This window comes from the organism of the source record quoted next, unplaced genomic scaffold (genome assembly GCF_019419815.1).
Source record: "Pyrus x bretschneideri cultivar Hongxiangsu unplaced genomic scaffold, Pyrus_bretschneideri_v1 Contig71, whole genome shotgun sequence".
In the NCBI taxonomy this organism is placed as follows: Eukaryota; Viridiplantae; Streptophyta; class Magnoliopsida; order Rosales; family Rosaceae; genus Pyrus; species Pyrus x bretschneideri.
In genome coordinates this window covers 1,561,588-1,578,278 of record NW_025999811.1, presented here as the reverse complement: position 1 = coordinate 1,578,278, position 16,691 = coordinate 1,561,588, and the positions used below count along the sequence as shown (strand labels likewise).

Here is a 16,691-nt window from a genome sequence, read left to right as displayed (position 1 = left end):
TTGGTGGGATGCGCCAGGCCCATGCTGTAGTGCAACGTTTGGGCAACGCTTGAGAGCCCCAATAGCAAGCTATTGTGGTGAACTCTCTCCCTAAAGAAATTAATTTAATATCATGTGAACCATTGGTCCACGTATCAGATATTAAACTGATAAGAACAGATACTACACTTGATCTTAGCCAAAAGGCCGAGAAAGGTATGCTTTTCTTCAAGTTTGGCTTGTGTTTTTATATGCCACTTCACTAACGTACTTCTTCCACCAGCGGATGTGGGATATAAAACCTGTATGCAGTATGCCTATCACTTTGTCGTTGTTGTTTTTAGTCTTGGTGCCCACTGCCCTTACTTTTACAATTATTTTATTCTTTGTGGAATTATAACAGACCAAATTGGAGGACAAGAGGAAGATTTGAAACTGTGTTCAAATCAAAGGGAGTTGTCAGCTCAAGTTTGAAGTTTGAACCAATTGAGAGTCTTTTTAAACTCGAAAGGATGAGAATTGAAGGAAAATAATACGTTTTCTTGTCAAAACCACAGAGCTCTCTTCTCTTGGATGAAAATTTCGGATTTGGATCCTCTCCGAGACAACTGGTCAGGAGATCCTGACCAGTGTTAGTGGACAATTGAATTTTTATCCAACGACTACAATTATTGTAACTTTTAGAGGGTCATCTGTTTGTAGCCGTTAGAAAAAAATCTAACGGTCCACTAACACTGGTCAGTAGGATCCCGACTAGTTGCTTCGGAGAGGATCCAAATCCGAAAATTTCAATTCTAACATTTTTGTTTTTTGGAACTTGTTTGGAAGTGCCTCTAAAATGACTAAAAATGCTTTTAGAGAAAAAAAATTTGGGTTTCAAACACACTGAAGTGGTTCCCGTAAGAAGCACTTCAAGTACCTTTTCAGGATTTACTTATATGTTTTCTAAGAATTTGTTCTAAAAATATTTTCACCAAAAATATTTTCAGTTATTTTTAAAACATTTCCAAATGATTTTGCCGCAGAATTGCGATCAGTACTAGTTACTAGTCACTGTTGAACTTCATGTCGATAGGTTTGGAATTGTTCTTCTTGAATAATTAAAGAGGACTATATACATATATGTACATGTTTTCCAACCATTACCGTTTGAATATATAGGTTTAATTGCTGTTTGTGTTTGTGTTGGTGTCCTTTTGGTTCTGGTGATAACTAGTTGGTTTGTCCACGTCGGAAAATGAAAGTCTTGCATAGTCATTTAAAAATAAAATTATTTTTATTTTACTACTTTCAATTATTGTGAAATTCATATTTTCATACATAAAGTTATATTTCTCTTTCAAATTCGTACTACCGGCAAGTACATTTTAGATGTTATAAAAGTTGTCAAGCAAATGAGTGCGCTTATCAGCTGGATAGATTGGTTTGTCTCTTGGTGTGAAGCAAATTTAGTTTGAAGAATCACTATATTTTTTACTTGATGTATTGTTTATGGATTGTAGTTCAAAAATTCTAGATGGTTGGGGGTTGAAGGGACGGGGGACCTTCTTTTTGGGGTTTAGTTCTTTCTATTCGCTATGAGATCCATATTAAACTCATGATCTACTAACTCTACCAAACAACAAACATAATTCATGTTAAATTTAATTGCGCTTATCCTATTTAATCTGGCCTCTACCAAAAAAGGCATAAAGACACAAGTTATTCATCCTAACTTTTAGCATTAGACATAAAAATTTGTAGCTGCCACATATCTAGTTGTGCAGGCAATAAGTCCTAACCATTGTTTGAATGCGCCTAAATAACATCACAGATTGATGCTTGACTTTAGTTGTGGATCGCGATCGTTATGGTTTGATGCTTGATCTTACTGGGTCGTGATTGTAGTTGCAATCTCATTGCAGATAATGCTTGTCGGTAGAATGTCATGCTTGCTGGGATATGTTGAGATCGTTGATGTTGGATGACTTTTCTTTGATTTGTTCACACCAAACACTAGACAAGTATGTTAACCTATCCCTTCTAATCCTAATCTAATTGACGTGTTTGCTGCCAAATATCTCAACCTATTCCTTCCAATCCTAACATTACAAATCCTAAATTCATAACCTAATGAGCCATTCCATCCGGTCGAGCCATTCCATCCGGTCCACCACCCTTATTATAGAGCCAGAACTTTGATTAATGCAAGGATTAGCCATCTTTTCTATCAGATAGGAAGGGTTGTTGCACAAAATGTACTTCTAAGTAATTGCTCCATAGATCCTATATCTACCTATATGAAGAAGAAATCATGTAACGAGGGGGTCCATGAATCTAAGAAATAGTGAGAATTCCGGATCTCTCTCAATTCGAAAATCCAGGATTTGAATTGATGCCATTTCATTGAGTCATCCTAAATTGTATTGATTTATCTTAAAGATTTCATTTCAAAGCAACTAGCAATTGATTAATCCAACACACAATGACGAAACCCTATAAGCACTTAGACAAAAACAGTGGCCCACACCATGCACAGTTTTATTTTGTTTTCAAATAAATTATGGAAATATTTTATAGTTTACTGTATGAAATATGAGGAGAATACGTGACACTATCCACTCATTGTATATCGTGTGATCAAAAATCATTTTAAGCTGCACAATATATGATAAACAAATGCGATTTACAAATTCCTAAAATTCTCACCAAAAAAATCAAGAAAGAATCCTATTAAAAAGAATATAATAAAATTTAGAACTAGATACTGTAGAGCTCACTCTGAAAAGAGAGCCTTCAAGAAACTCTCAAAAGCACAAGACTAAATCAAGGCCTAAGAGGGGATTTGGAAATAGTTTTCAACCAACAATAGACGCGCCTCGGTTAGAACCACATTAGCTACGTCATTGCCCCAAGCGGAAAGATGCTTTTCCAGATTATTTTTGCGTCCTATTAAAGGCTCTTCACCATGTGGCAATCCCATAGCCTATCGATGTGGGACACGAAGCAGCTGCTCGAAGCCTTTTCCACAACCTATCGTTTGTTGCATCAGACTATCTCGGACTGGATTAGCTTCAGGGACTAAGCTGGACTAACTTAGTGAAGCGTTTGGTGTAATGTCGGACTAAAAAGCAAGATAATTAATAAATTATAATTTTATTTATTTTATTATTTTATGAAATCATCTACGGCCAATATTTTTTTTATTTCTAGAATCATCTCTCACAAAACCTATTTTCCTCCGCCACTCTCTCCCTCACTTCTCCCAGTTTCACCATTTTTGTCTAGAATATCTATCTCCCTCTAACAAATTCTAGAAGGCACGACAAATCAATTCAAAGATTTCGGTTTTGGTCAAATTGGGGTATGGGTTCTTGGTGGGGTTGAACCCAGATGAGAAATGGGCCACTTAGGTGGGTTTTTTCTGGGTGTTCCGGGACAAATTGGACGATGGTTTAGACGGCTGGACTAATTAGGAAGGTTACTTTCTTCATCTTCCTCTTCTGGTGTTTGTGTTTGGATGTCAATGGGTTTTATTTTTGGGTTATGCGTCGGATTTCATTGATAAAGAGAGAAGAAATAGATGGTTGTTAGCTTTGAAGGTGGCTGCTGGTTTGGGAGGTGGGTGGCTGAGGGTAATTGCAGACTTACTCTTTTGGGTTTTCTGGGAGATGGGGAAGTCTACAGTCGTTGATAAGAGGGACGAAGCAGGAAAGGGCGAAGCGGATTAGCAATCCGCTCAATATTTAGGGGTCTCTCTAAGACCGGCTAGAGAAACCTTTAGTCTGGGCGAGTCCCTTCTAGTCTCATTAAAACTAGTCTCAACGCCTAACAAACACGGAATTGGACTAATACTTAGTCCAGTCTAGTCTAGTGAAAGCTAGTGAAGGCAAACAAATGCACCTCTTTGGGTCCAAAAACCTAACGATATTCCTTTCCCTAGAACAATCCATTCCTAGCTTAAAATTTTATGATCTTCTTTGCCCTTAGAATTATTTGTTTATAGTACATCGATATAAAATTTAGTATATCGATATTTTTATGTTAAAGAAAGGGCGAGTTCAGCAAAGCTATACAATGGGCAGCTTAATTTGATATTGAATTCGCTATTCATGAGATTCGAACCTAAGACCTCTTACTTCCAAGTGAAGAGAAATACCTTGAATTTTAATATAAGTCAATTCAGTTCACTACTATCTCAATCACCGATATGCCTAGTTTGTAAAGTTGTTGTAAGAAAATCACAATTCTAAATTTAACGTCATTGAAACTTCAATTCAGGTTATCCACTCAATAAGCTTACGACTTGCTGACCTATCCTTAGTACATCGTTTTAGACGATGTTGCCTACCAACAACCATTCTTATTGATTGTCAGTGGCCGATTGCTTACCACAACTTCATTCTTATTGCCTACCAACAACCATTCTTACGACTTGCGGACAATCTCTATCTAAAATGTATAAATTCACCTGGGGGCATATACAAGTCCTATTGTGGGCATTTGCGCCCACTTTGTAAGAAATTTATTTGCACCCACTTTGTAAGAAATTTTCATGCTTTACTACCTACTCCAAACAACTAGGCCAAGCGTATTATTTCTTCATTACTCAACCTTCCCTTTGAGTATTTGACAAAAAAGAAAACTAATAAACAAAACTTGAAAACTTTGAATTTTAACGATAAGGACAAAACAAATGATAAAATGAATAGTACCAGAATTGGCTTTTTAACGTAAAAATATAGGTTTTTGTTAAAGTGAAAAATACTGTAAGCTTTTAGTTAAAGTTCTCTTGACAAAATCCTAGTTCCACATCTTTATGTATGTTATTCATGTGAACGTTGTTCTACAACGCCATGACTTTACACATCCTAGCAATCAATTAATGTAAAATGCAAACCCTAATGGAGGCAATCTTAGTTATCCTTAGTTGCAAATAATACCTCCAGAATCGTCCAACAGCTTGAAGGTGCTGCAGGTTGCAAAATCATTCCTCCAACTAAGGTTTGCAAAATTATTCCTCCAAAATCATTTCTTAGCTCTTTACATATACGTAATCATTCCTTCAACTAAGATCGATATTCCAAATGACACATTTTGAATTCGATTTTTGAAGGTGGTGAATAATTTGATAGTGGCTAAGAGCAGGCTGAAGTGTTTTTGTAAGTCTTTCCTGCCGCCAGAATGGTGGACTGCCGAAGCAAAGCTACCAGTTGATATTTTTTTTTTTTTTTTTTTTTTTTTTTGCAACCTTAAGCAAATTACCCCTTAAAGAATTAGGCTTGCATTTGTGGCACGATTGTAGTATCCAGCAACGTCGTTGTACTTTCTTCGTCTCGATGGATCTGCAACATTCGTTAAACGTTGCTACAAAATATCACATCAGTTGGGCAAGTAGTTGCTTTTTGTGTGAGAAAGATATGTTCATAGCCTTGGGCCTTGGTCGGCCGGTCCAGCAGGATTTTATTGGGCTGGTTTACGAGTGGATCTTTTATAAGAACATAATCAAGAGGATTGTGTCAATGGTTTGTAAGTTATTTTTTATCAAATGATATTATTTACATTAAGGGAGTGAGGGGGCGTTTGTTGCGCCGGACTATCTTGGACTGGATTAGCTTCAAGGACTAAGCTGGACTGGCTTAGACTAGACTAAACTGGACTAACTTAGTGAAGCGTTTGGTGCAGTATTGGACTAAGAAGCTGGATAATAACAAATTATAATATTATATTATTTAATATATAAATTATTAATATTTTATTATGATCTTATCTTTTTCTTCATTTTTTCCTACCATTTCCTCGTTAAATTGGATGAAGTTAGCACCACCAAAAAATTCATCACCATCCCTGGACCGAGATCTTAGCTTTGAATGCTCGAATCTGTCATGGATTTGAAGAAGCCCAAACAGGCCGAGACTTCCAGGCCATTTTCCAACCACATTCGACCACATTTTGGCCTCAATTCAGGTAAAATTGTAATCTTGTCACTCCCAGCTTCAATTTGGTATATTTTGTATGAAAGTTGGTTGTGAAATGGATCTGAAAGAGAGTCGGAAAGTTAATGATTGATCTAGGTGACCGGAGATGACGAGGAGTCTATCGAGAGTGGTCGTTGAGCATGACGAGGACGAGAAAGAGAGGATAGTCTTAGCTAGTCCCATGGTTATTGGGGGGTCTTGCTAAGACCTCTTAGTGAAGGGTTTTGTCCATGCTAGTCCCCTTTAGTCTCATTAATATTAGTCCCAGCATGGAACAAACACAGTATTGGACTAATAGCTAGTCCAGTCCAGTCTAGTCCAACTTAGTGAGGGCAAACAAACGCCCCTTGAAAGTTTAACCTCACAATAATTCGTAATAATATGATTCAAATTTGACTTTGGTGAGAATCAAACCTAAGAGCTCTCACTTACAAGTGAAGATAAATGTTTTATAAGTGAAGAGAAATGTCATTAGACCATAATGCTAAGTAACTAATAGTTTGTAAGTTAGAGTAGAGTGACGGTGGTTTTAGGTGCGTCCTCATATACACCTCATTTCGTGTTTGTAGAGTCGTTCAACCTTCGTGATCTAGTCTATAACCAAGGCCATTTGATAACCCTTCATTTTTTATTTTCGGTTTTTTCCAAAATTGAATATTGAAATCTTGGTTGATAATTAATTTCAGTTTGAATTGATGATTGAATTTGAATGTAAGTATCTTTTCTTTCAAATCCAAAAAACCCTGTCCAATTAGGAATTGGATCCTATCCGGATCCACTTTGTAAGGATCCAAGGGATCCCCACATCTTAACCACTTATCGTGTATCGTACGATCATAAATAATTTGAATTTTTTTATTTAAAATTAAACACAAATAATATCTTACTAAAACTAACCGCACAATGTACGATGACCAGTTAGGATATGAAAATCCTTAGAATTCCTACAATGTAGATCCGAAAAAGACCCTCTCTCTTGTTAGAAATCATAACGCACGAAACATATCATTACTTACATTCAAATTTAAAATAATATTTGATTGTGTTTGAATGCGTTGAACCCAAAGATACTCTATCTGATTGGAAATCATAAAAGCAGAATATATCATTATTTCTCTCTATTATGGCATCAGTAATAATTTTCATTTCTATTTTGTCAAATTTTAAGGTCACACTCGCTAGTCATATGGATGGTCACTCTCTCCAGAACGTGGAAAGCTGGGGAGAAAGAGATGAAGACCTCTTTTTGGTAAAAAAAAAATTACTTTTACGAGAATACAGTTTAATATACTAAATATAATAATATAATTAATTAGATTTTTTTTTTTTGAGTATATCGATATTTTTGTACTAATGAGATGGAGAATTCGACTAAGTCATACAATAAGCAACCTAATTTATATCAAATTCATCATCCACGAGATTCAAACCTAAGACCTCTTAATTTCAAGTGAATAGGAATACCATCATACGGTAGTAATGAGTGACACAATTAATTAGACACTTGAAAATAAAATTTAACTAATTGTATTATAACACGATATCAAACGAGTTCCGTCACGTTTAGGGTTTAGGGTTTTTATTAGAGACTCCTTCACATCTTTGGGCTTTTTATTCTCTTGCTAGATTTCGGGCAACAAGAAAAGCAGTCCCTCTTCTTTCTTTCCTTTTCCATTTCAAAACCTTCCAAAAACCTTTTACTTTACTTTAGTTTTACCTTAGAATTTAATTTTGCTTTCGAAATCGCCATTTATAAAATTCAAATTTGAAAACTTTTGTTAAAGAAAAAAGAAGTAGACTTAGATTGGCAGCAAGCAAAGTGAAAATTCTTCAAAATTAAAAACCCAAATCTTTATCTTTCTTAAAAGTAAAAATATAAAAAAAATAATTCAATGACCACCACATCCGCGTTCACACCTACGATGATGCCTATCTTCCACACTTGTTAGACCAAACCAGGAGAAAAGCTGTCTCTTTGCTCTTCACCTCTCTCTCAGCAAGAAGAAGTATGTACATACATACATATACATATATATATTGATTGATTGAGATTTGAATATTTGAATATTTGAATATTGGATATAAAATCATAGATGGCGGGGTACAAAGGTGACGATGAGTACGATTACTTGTTCAAGCTGGTATTGATTGGGGATTCTGGGGTGGGAAAGTCGAACCTGCTTTCCAGGTTCACCAGGAACGAGTTTAATTTGGAGTCCAAGTCTACCATCGGCGTCGAGTTCGCCACCAAGACTTTGACCGTTGATTCCAAGCTCATCAAAGCTCAGATTTGGGACACTGCTGGCCAAGAAAGGTGATATTGTTTCCTCTCAGTATTCTCTATATTTTTAGTTTTTCTGTTTTGGGTTTTGATTATTTAGCTGCTTACTTGGAAATATTTGATATATAATATCTTAGTTTGAGTTTGATTGAATTGTATGCTCGATAGTTAGGAGGGTTATTCTTTCAAGTATTGATATCTGAGGTGCAGTAAAAAACCCAAAATTCAGTTTTGTCAAAGGGGTTTTCCCCTGTTTTGGGAAATTTCTTGGGGTCATGGAGTTTTTTTCTGTCGCCCTAATTTTTAAGCACTTATTTTGAAATTTTACCTGTAGTTTTGCGAAGTTTTGCATACTCATATTATTGCAGTCCTCTTTTTCTTGAGGAAAGCATACTTTGATACTTTTATATATAATTGGTTGAGGAAGAAGTTCTGTTATATGGAAGTGAAGAACTTGATACTAAACGCGCCTATAATTTGACATGGTGCTTGTCTGCAAAGCACTATAGTATGTCTTAGTGGCCACCACCTACAAGTAGAATCTGGTTTTATTTACAGTACTTAAAAACTTGTTGTAAGCCCTGAGTCAGCAACTGCATCTGCCACAAGATTTGTGTCTTTGATAACATGTTGAAGTTCTGCGTGATCCATGTGGAAGATGATGTGAAGTGGATACCTCTCTTGACCACTCCCAGCTGCCATAGCATATTGTTTTTCTTGTGGTGCCTTCAAAATACTAGTTCGGACTTTAGATTGGCTTTCTGTTTGCATCTTCGTCCAACCTTATTTCACTTTTCTTGGAAATCCCTCCTTCAAGGCTTGACATTCTGTGATTGGGACAGTTCTCTAGTCTAGGTCTCCAGACATGGCTTGATTGCTTCTCTAAACCGGAGAATCCAGATTGTTTTTAATGAAGTACTCCTTCAGGGGTTGCCATTTGATCCCCTTTGTGGGAGGGGATGTGTTTGTTTTTTCCTGTATTGTGTGGTGTTGTATCTTATGGCAAAGTTGGGAGACAATTAGTAGCATTACTAATGGCCTGAATAGGGTTAGGCTTTTGGTTCCTCAGTATCATTGCACATAGGTGTTCCAAGAGCCGCTTACACACGAACAGTTTTTCTGACAAATTAATATTGTTATTTCCTTTTTGTTGTTGCTTGTTCTCTATATGTAGAACCCAATCAAGAAAAAGGTTTGTGTTTAGGGTGTTTGGGCAGGCCATGTCAACACATCCTGACACCTCTAACGAAAGAATACTATTTGAAAAATGGTCAATATATTCCATCGCCTCACCACAAAAGAGGCATGCCTGAACTATATTTGGATAGAATATTGCCTACAGACCAATCCTCAGAGGAAAAGAAAAGGAATTTGAAAATTTTCAGTTTTGAGTTTTGTTGAATTGTAATGCAACTGTGCATTGCTGTTGATGGCCAATTATTTTTGCCTAATTTCATGGAAACAATCTTTGGCTTATGAAATGTAACTTTGATGTTTGCTTTGCGAAAACTATTTGGTTTTGAACTCACTGTGTTTCTAGCTTTTGTTATGACCAGACTTCTGACGTATGAGTTAATTGTCGTGTTACAAGAAGTTTTGTACCCAAGTATCGTTCGCAACTGCTTTCGACTTTCATATAGTTTTGTTGAAAACGCGAAAGTTACCGATTATGTTCATGTCATGTGTATAAACATTATGATGCGTTAGCTGCATGCAAGTGATTGAATTCTATTGAGTCTAGTTGGAGAATATTATTTCTCAAGGAAAAGCATGATATGAATTGGCAAAAAACACTATATAACTGCATTTCGCTCACAAGGTCCAGTGAGGGAAAGATAAATCAGCTGGCTAATCTGTTGTTGAAACTGCCCAGGATTGGAGTCTTTTGTATTATTCCGTTGTTCAGTATATGCTACACTGATTGCCACGAGGTACTGTAGCAGTTGCTAGACCATAGAGCTTTCTAATATGATCTAAAAAAAAAGAGTTGTAAATAGTTGGAGTCATATTTGGTTAAAAGTGTTGATTGCAGATATTTTGCCTTGGTCTGAATCTCCCTCGCATTGGGCGTCATGTTCAAGTGAAAATTACATCCATTGCGGGGTGAAATGGCCATCTAGCTACAATTGCAAGTTGTTGTCTGAAGTTGTAAAATTGCTGTTTAGTTCTAAATTACATAGTTTCCACTAAATTCCTTTCTGTTATAGGTACCGTGCCATTACAAGCGCATACTACCGAGGGGCTGTTGGTGCTTTGCTAGTGTATGATGTCACTCGGCATGCCACATTTGAGAATGTAGCAAGGTGGTTGAAGGAACTGAGGGACCATACTGACCCCAACATTGTAGTGATGCTCATCGGCAACAAATCAGACCTTCGCCATCTGGTGGCTGTCTCAAAAGAGGATGGTAAATCTTTTGCCGAAAGAGAGTCCCTTTACTTCATGGAAACTTCTGCGTTGGAAGCAACCAACGTAGAAAGTGCATTTACCCAAGTCTTGACTCAAATATACCGGGTGGTAAGCAAGAGGGCAGTCGAGGCAGGCAACAGTGGAAGCGCTTCTGCTGTTCCGTCTAAAGGACAGACCATAAATGTCAAAGATGATGGTTCTGTTTTCAAGAGAATTGGATGCTGCTCAAACTAGAAATGGTAATTTTCGTGCTTTTCTTTTTCGGGCTTTTCTTTTATCCCGCTACCTGTATATGATCAACGGAATCTGTCTTTAGAATAAAAAAAACTAGTTTTTCAGATACATTGCTGGCTAAATTGTCTAATAGGCCAGGCCAGGGTCTGTATATTGAACGTTGGGTGGGTTCGTTTCCTTGTATACCCGCACTTGTGGCCGCCGGATCATATTTCGTAGCTTGTTATAGTATTTTAGCTTCATTTGTGTACTTGCAAAAATCATGAACATCGACTCTATTAGCCCTAGTTTGGTATGATTCTGAAAAAAATGGCTATCAAAACAAGCTGGGAGCTTTTTTATCTTTGGTAAACATTCAACTTCAGTTTTTTTTCACAGTTTTTGATGAAAAAAAGCCAAAAACACAGCTGCAAAACTCAGCTTTGAAAAACTAGCTTTTTTTCACATCTGTTTTACATAAAAGTTTATCAAACACTATACATTGCTTTTTTTTTTTTTTTTTTTTTTCAAAAGCACTTTTACAAAAAAGTTTACCAAACACTCTGCTGCTTTATTTCATAGCTGTTTATTCTCACAGCACAGCAGAAACAGTTTTTTTTTTCAAAGCACAACAATACCAAACCAGCCCTACCTTAGTTGTTGTATGCAATTTCCTCCTTACCCAATGCTGCTTGTATAAAAAGAAGACTGATGAATGTTTTTAGTCGTATCCTGTACTACTACAACTTTTAAACTTGCATCTCGGTTTTGTCACCGAACCCTCCTGGAACTCGCCGAGTTCAGAAAACATATACCACATCATAATTCGTGCGATTACTATTTCCTGGAGAGATTTTTTAGTATGCCCGGACCACGGGGCTCTACACGTCAACCATGATGCTATGTCGTGCTTGGATTCTCGATGGAGTCTTGGAGAAACAAGAAATAACGTCGACCATGATGCTTCGATGCTATGAAAACCTTGCGTATATGCAGAATGCTTCTATATGTATACCTTCTCTTTTTGTTTTTCAATTTTAAACTTACAGATCAATCTTCTGGTAATCTGATAGCTGCTATACTGATTACGCAGATTTTCAGATATCTTCAAGTTTTACATGGTTACAAATTTACACCAGCTTAAGCTATAAATTTACTAATACTTACATTTGATGATATAATTTCAATGGTGTCGGTCCTCCACAGATTAATCTGGTCACTTTCGTCGTTGTTGATGGCCTCCGGAAGTTTATAACTGGGAGGCTTATCAGCACCCCTCCTTGAGTACTCTCTCCATCTTCGAGCTGCTGCTGCTGCTCTATTTGCTCTATCTTTCACTTCCTCCTCTGGAAAATGAAAACACATTTCAAATTTAACTTCGGACTTTGATTCGTCTATAACATATGAAGCATTAAACATGTTTGAGTAGAAAACATTTTTTATGGAAGCTTTAACGATAGAGTGTCCTCAATCATTACAACCATGTAACATCAATATTTAGATGAGATATTGAAGTTTGGAGGATAATAATTTATGCTGAAATGCCTATATGAACGAAGGCAGGGTTCAGCAACAACCACTAGCGCATGAGATTCAGAAGATGCAAATCTAATTGGCACCTATGGGAGATTAGAACTTTTGCTTTTGGAAGAAAGCATGTAGGAATGGTAAGAAGAAGGATGACAAACGTGGAAAGCCTTTCCGAGTCTTACACATTGCCCATTTGAAAAAACATCTATCTGAACAAGGGACCAAGATTCTGCGTAGCTATGCAGATATATGAGCACAGCAGCAAATGAAAGTAATGCTTTTGTTATCAGTCGGCGATCCAAATAAGTTGGTTCTAACTCATTGGACCTCGGAAAAGAAGAGACAGCACTAGACCTTGAGAAGGAATATAAATCAAAATGTAAAAACTTCTTAGAGACTAAATTTTAAAACATATTGCATTTAATTCATTGGACATACTAACGGTGAGACACGAAGAAAGGGTGGATGGTACTCACCTCGAGTAACTTCTATTATGTTTCTTCTGTACATTGATATTCAAACATTAGCTATCAATATCATTCTTTCTACAGATTTGCACTAACCTGAATTTTGGTAGTTTTTGGTGTTACCCCAAATGTTGTCCCAGTATGATTCTGATTTATCTGAATCCTTCTTCTTCTTCTTCATCATCCTAATTTTAGTTTGTTCCTGCAATAAACCCAGGTTTGTGAAATGTCATAACTAAAATTATAAATGCACTTGGTACTTTAAAAACTTGTAAGCAGCGATCGAGATTTTTTTCTGCCAAGAGGGAACAGCAGCACAGAAATTGGCAACTCAAGGTTTTTTGTTTTCTTCTTTATCAGAAGAAACTGAAATTTCATAAGACGACTCTTTGGATCAGAATATTGAAGGATTCATCTTTGGTAGTTCATACAACCGACACACCCAGTATTACCGATTATACTTTATAGCAAAAGAAATCACAAAACATTAGATTAGTTGAAGGTACAAAAAATAAAATGAGAGTTCCTACCAAGACTTGTGATTGCCTCTTTTGCCACCGAGAACTTGCCTGCCACATTAACAAAAATTGCTAAGCTAGTTATGGCGACAATGAAGATAAGCTAGAAATAATTTTATCCCAAAGATTAATCTAAGCAGATGAGTTTAAGAACATATAGCAAATATTTATACATTCTTCTTTTGATTTGCTTCTTGATTACATCTGAAGTGTTTCAAGAGCTACGAGGAATAAACTTCCTGGTTCAACTTCGTTTTAGCAGAATTAAGATAATATGCCAACACATAGCAGAATTCAGATAATATGCCAACACATTGTAGTTCAACGCACAAAAGCAAAGATAAGTGAAACAAGTAGTTTGAAAATGTCTTCAGGTCATTAACTGAAAGTTGTGAAAAATCATATAGAAGACAATGTATAATACAAAGAACAAGTAACAGACCATTCTGAAAACATCCACTGATGAGCCCATACCTGCGAGCATCAGTGCAACCTGACCATCCACAGTACACTTTTAGCTACTGAAGTTATAAACGAATAAGAAAAAAGTATAAAACGCAGCTCTTTTGGTCAAAGTTTAGATAACTAGAAAGACTCAGAATTGATTAGTACGATCAAGCAGCCAAGAAAACTATTCGCATCAAAGGATTTCAAAATGGTGATAAAGAAGGTGCATATAATTATTAGTATAAATATAAAACTTGGACAATTCTGACATTATAATGATTGCTTTCCATACGTTTACTCTTTCTACTCTGCGCATTTCATCTTCGAGCAATGATAGTTGCGCAGCAGAAGTCCAATGGATGCAATCAACAGGGCTGAAACAAAGAAGAATTTGTCAACTAATAATCAAGGACATCTAGTAATTTCCAGGCATCTGATAGTACAATTGACAACTATCCAGTGACATGAAAATTTCAAATGTCGAATTTGTGAAAGCAGTACAAGCATGCACGAAAACTATTTGATGCTGCAGAAAGATTTGAAATTTGTAGAAAAATGATTTGATTATTTGTCAAAAACCAGAAATACTTGCACGAGCTTTAAGGAAGACTTTTCTAACAAGTCTGAAGTCAAATTCTTATTTGATGTAAAGTAACGCTCTTCAGTGAAGTGTGTCCCGTTTCTACCTATTACACGCAAACCATGAAAATACAAAGATGCCTGATTCCTAATATCTGTCTTAGTTGAACGCGTGCCTCTCAAGCTTGAAACTATTCACAGTGATGAAGTTAAACACACAATACAATTGACAAAAATGGAAGTAGGACTAGTCAGTTTGTCACAAAATGTTCATCATATTCGAAAAACCGATGTCAAAGTACCTACCAACTATCAATTGCCTGTTGAACTAAATCTACGCTCCCGCACTGACTGTATACTCGGGCTCTTCCAAAGTCTTCCTCGATTCCAAAGACGTCTGGGGCAACACTGGCACAGTTTTTGCAGCCTATGCAGCTAAACTCATCAACAAATGTATGATCCTTTGGTGCAGACTCGTTCAGGAAAGGATTGATTGCTGTCAAAGCATAGCCGTGAATTTCGTCGTAAACCATGCGTTGCACGGGGTCACTGAGCACCTCATAGACCTCATTGATGAACATGCAGAAATTGTTGGTGTCTGGATTATCACCACTCAAGTCCGGATGGCAAGCTTTCATACAATTGTAATACGCCTTTTTTATTTGTGCTGGCGTTGCATCTGGAAGCTGTTATTAACATAACATACAAAATCTAAGCATTTCACGCAAAACCCAACTCCTCAAAATTCATAAAAATATGAACTTTTGGATATTCCCACAAAAATTAAACTAATTAATTTGCGCAAAAGCATAAATTTTTTGCAAATTTAAACAACCCAGATGGAATTTAATAAAAGGGGTACAACATTATTAAGCATACCAATCCCAAGACGGAATAGTAGTCATCAGCGACGGCGTTCGTTGAAGGTGAGTCGTCGGTTGCCACTCTGAGCCTGCTAAAGCCTCTACGACTCCTCCGGCCACCGCCATGACCATTCCGTCAAAGTCAGGCTACTGCCGGGCTTGGCTAACATGCGCCATGGGCTTCTAGAGCACCCATTCGGTAATGGGTTTTGGAACTTGAGAGATTCAGTGAAAACAGGGGAGGGGGTCAGTAATTGAGCCATTGACGAGCATGCAAATTGCAACTCCAGCTTATTGCTTTGGGCTAAATTGAATAGTATGAAACAGAGGAAGTAAAAAAGTTGGATATTTTAATTTTTGGGAGATAAATTTGGAATATTTGAAAATTTCTGAGGTGGAAGAATTTTTGGCGTGGAAGGGAGGCATGCTGAGATGGCAGTTTCAGAGCCAAACGTTTTCCTGAGAATGTGGACGGACTCGAGGTGGTTCCATCATGGAAGTGGCGAAGTACGGCAAGCATACAGGGAAAACGTGTCACCTCGTGAATAATTGCTGCTGCAACTCTTCATCGAACCGGTTACTTTGTGTTTTTTTTTTTTTTTTTTGGGTCGAGGGAAAACTTTTATCAAACAGCAAGCCTAAATTTACAAGCAAATCAAAGGTCAACTTACACTTATACACAATTAAAAAATGGTCTAAATCAACAGAAAAACAGAAAGAGGACCCAACAACAGTGAAGCCAAAAAAAACACACAACAGGCGAGAAGCTTCCACTAAAATCTTCTCCACCAACAGAAATCCAAAGCAGCCAACTGAAACATCATCACCGTTGAGAACATAGCAATAGACCCCAATCGGCGCTAGAGCCGGTGCCACTAGAGAAATTGAGAAGAGACAATCGAAACCCTCACCAAAAGGAGGGAAAGAACTCTCACAGAAGGAGAGAAAATAAATCCTCCGAATTAGTTACGTTGTTTCACTCAACTATTTACGGCTCCATTATGTGTGGTACAATATTGCGAAGTGATAGTCCTTGCTCAATTTGGTTAGTACTTGATGCAACGACTCAAGCATTATTTCATTGTGATGCAACCAAAACAACCACAATATGTTTCACTTTGAAGAACAAAAACGAATTTTGCAAAGGCTTTTAATTCTGCAAACTGTGTCAATATCAATTTTGTTTTGCCAACTACTTGTTTTACGGCTTTCTATTTGAGCTATATTATGAAGAAGTTAATGTTCCACCATAAAATCATATGAGGAGTAGCCTAGCTACTTATAAGCATATAGATGTAGGATTCATTTTCAACACGCCTCTACACGTGTGACACATTTTCAAGCTTAACACGTGAACAATACAACTCGGGTATATGGAGCATGTGTGGCCGTAGGGCTTTACACATGGGACTACTTGCTACCATAAAGAAAGTTGAGATTCCAATATA

General features: G+C 36.9%; 2 protein-coding genes and 2 non-coding genes across 4 annotated transcripts; 1 reads left to right on the top strand and 3 right to left on the bottom strand.

The window, feature by feature from the left end:
* Positions 1-3: 3 nt before the first annotated feature.
* Positions 4-199, bottom strand: LOC125472717. The gene has a single exon (XR_007254640.1). It is a non-coding gene; the product is annotated as a U2 spliceosomal RNA (small nuclear RNA).
* Positions 200-2,732: 2,533 nt separating this feature from the next.
* On the bottom strand, positions 2,733-2,883 carry LOC125472721. Its single transcript, XR_007254644.1, has one exon. It is a non-coding gene; the product is annotated as a U4 spliceosomal RNA (small nuclear RNA).
* A 4,904-nt stretch (positions 2,884-7,787) lies between these two features.
* On the top strand, positions 7,788-11,110 carry LOC103967412 (ras-related protein Rab11D). The gene is made up of 3 exons (XM_009380669.3): positions 7,788-7,942; positions 8,030-8,250; positions 10,425-11,110. Exons 2-3 carry the CDS (start codon positions 8,030-8,032, stop codon positions 10,858-10,860), a joined length of 657 nt encoding a protein of 218 aa, XP_009378944.1. The 5' UTR covers positions 7,788-7,942; the 3' UTR covers positions 10,861-11,110.
* A 718-nt stretch (positions 11,111-11,828) lies between these two features.
* LOC103967411 (chaperone protein dnaJ C76, chloroplastic) lies at positions 11,829-15,644 on the bottom strand. Its single transcript, XM_009380667.3, is given in 8 exon segments — positions 11,829-12,185; positions 12,933-13,038; positions 13,367-13,405; positions 13,797-13,847; positions 14,094-14,175; positions 14,687-15,066; positions 15,260-15,367; positions 15,369-15,644. Coding segments are annotated over 8 exon segments (1,110 nt in total). The 5' UTR covers positions 15,507-15,644; the 3' UTR covers positions 11,829-11,979.
* Positions 15,645-16,691: the final 1,047 nt, after the last annotated feature.

What these genes read in the sequence shown, in the direction of transcription:
- LOC103967412 (XM_009380669.3), top strand. Translation starts at nt 8,030, where the DNA reads ATGGCGGGGTACAAAGGTGACGATGAGTACGATTACTTGTTCAAGCTG. An exon ending in GACACTGCTGGCCAAGAAAG is followed by an intron (nt 8,251 to 10,424) that starts GTGATATTGTTT and finishes TTTCTGTTATAG; the next exon opens with GTACCGTGCCATTACAAGCG.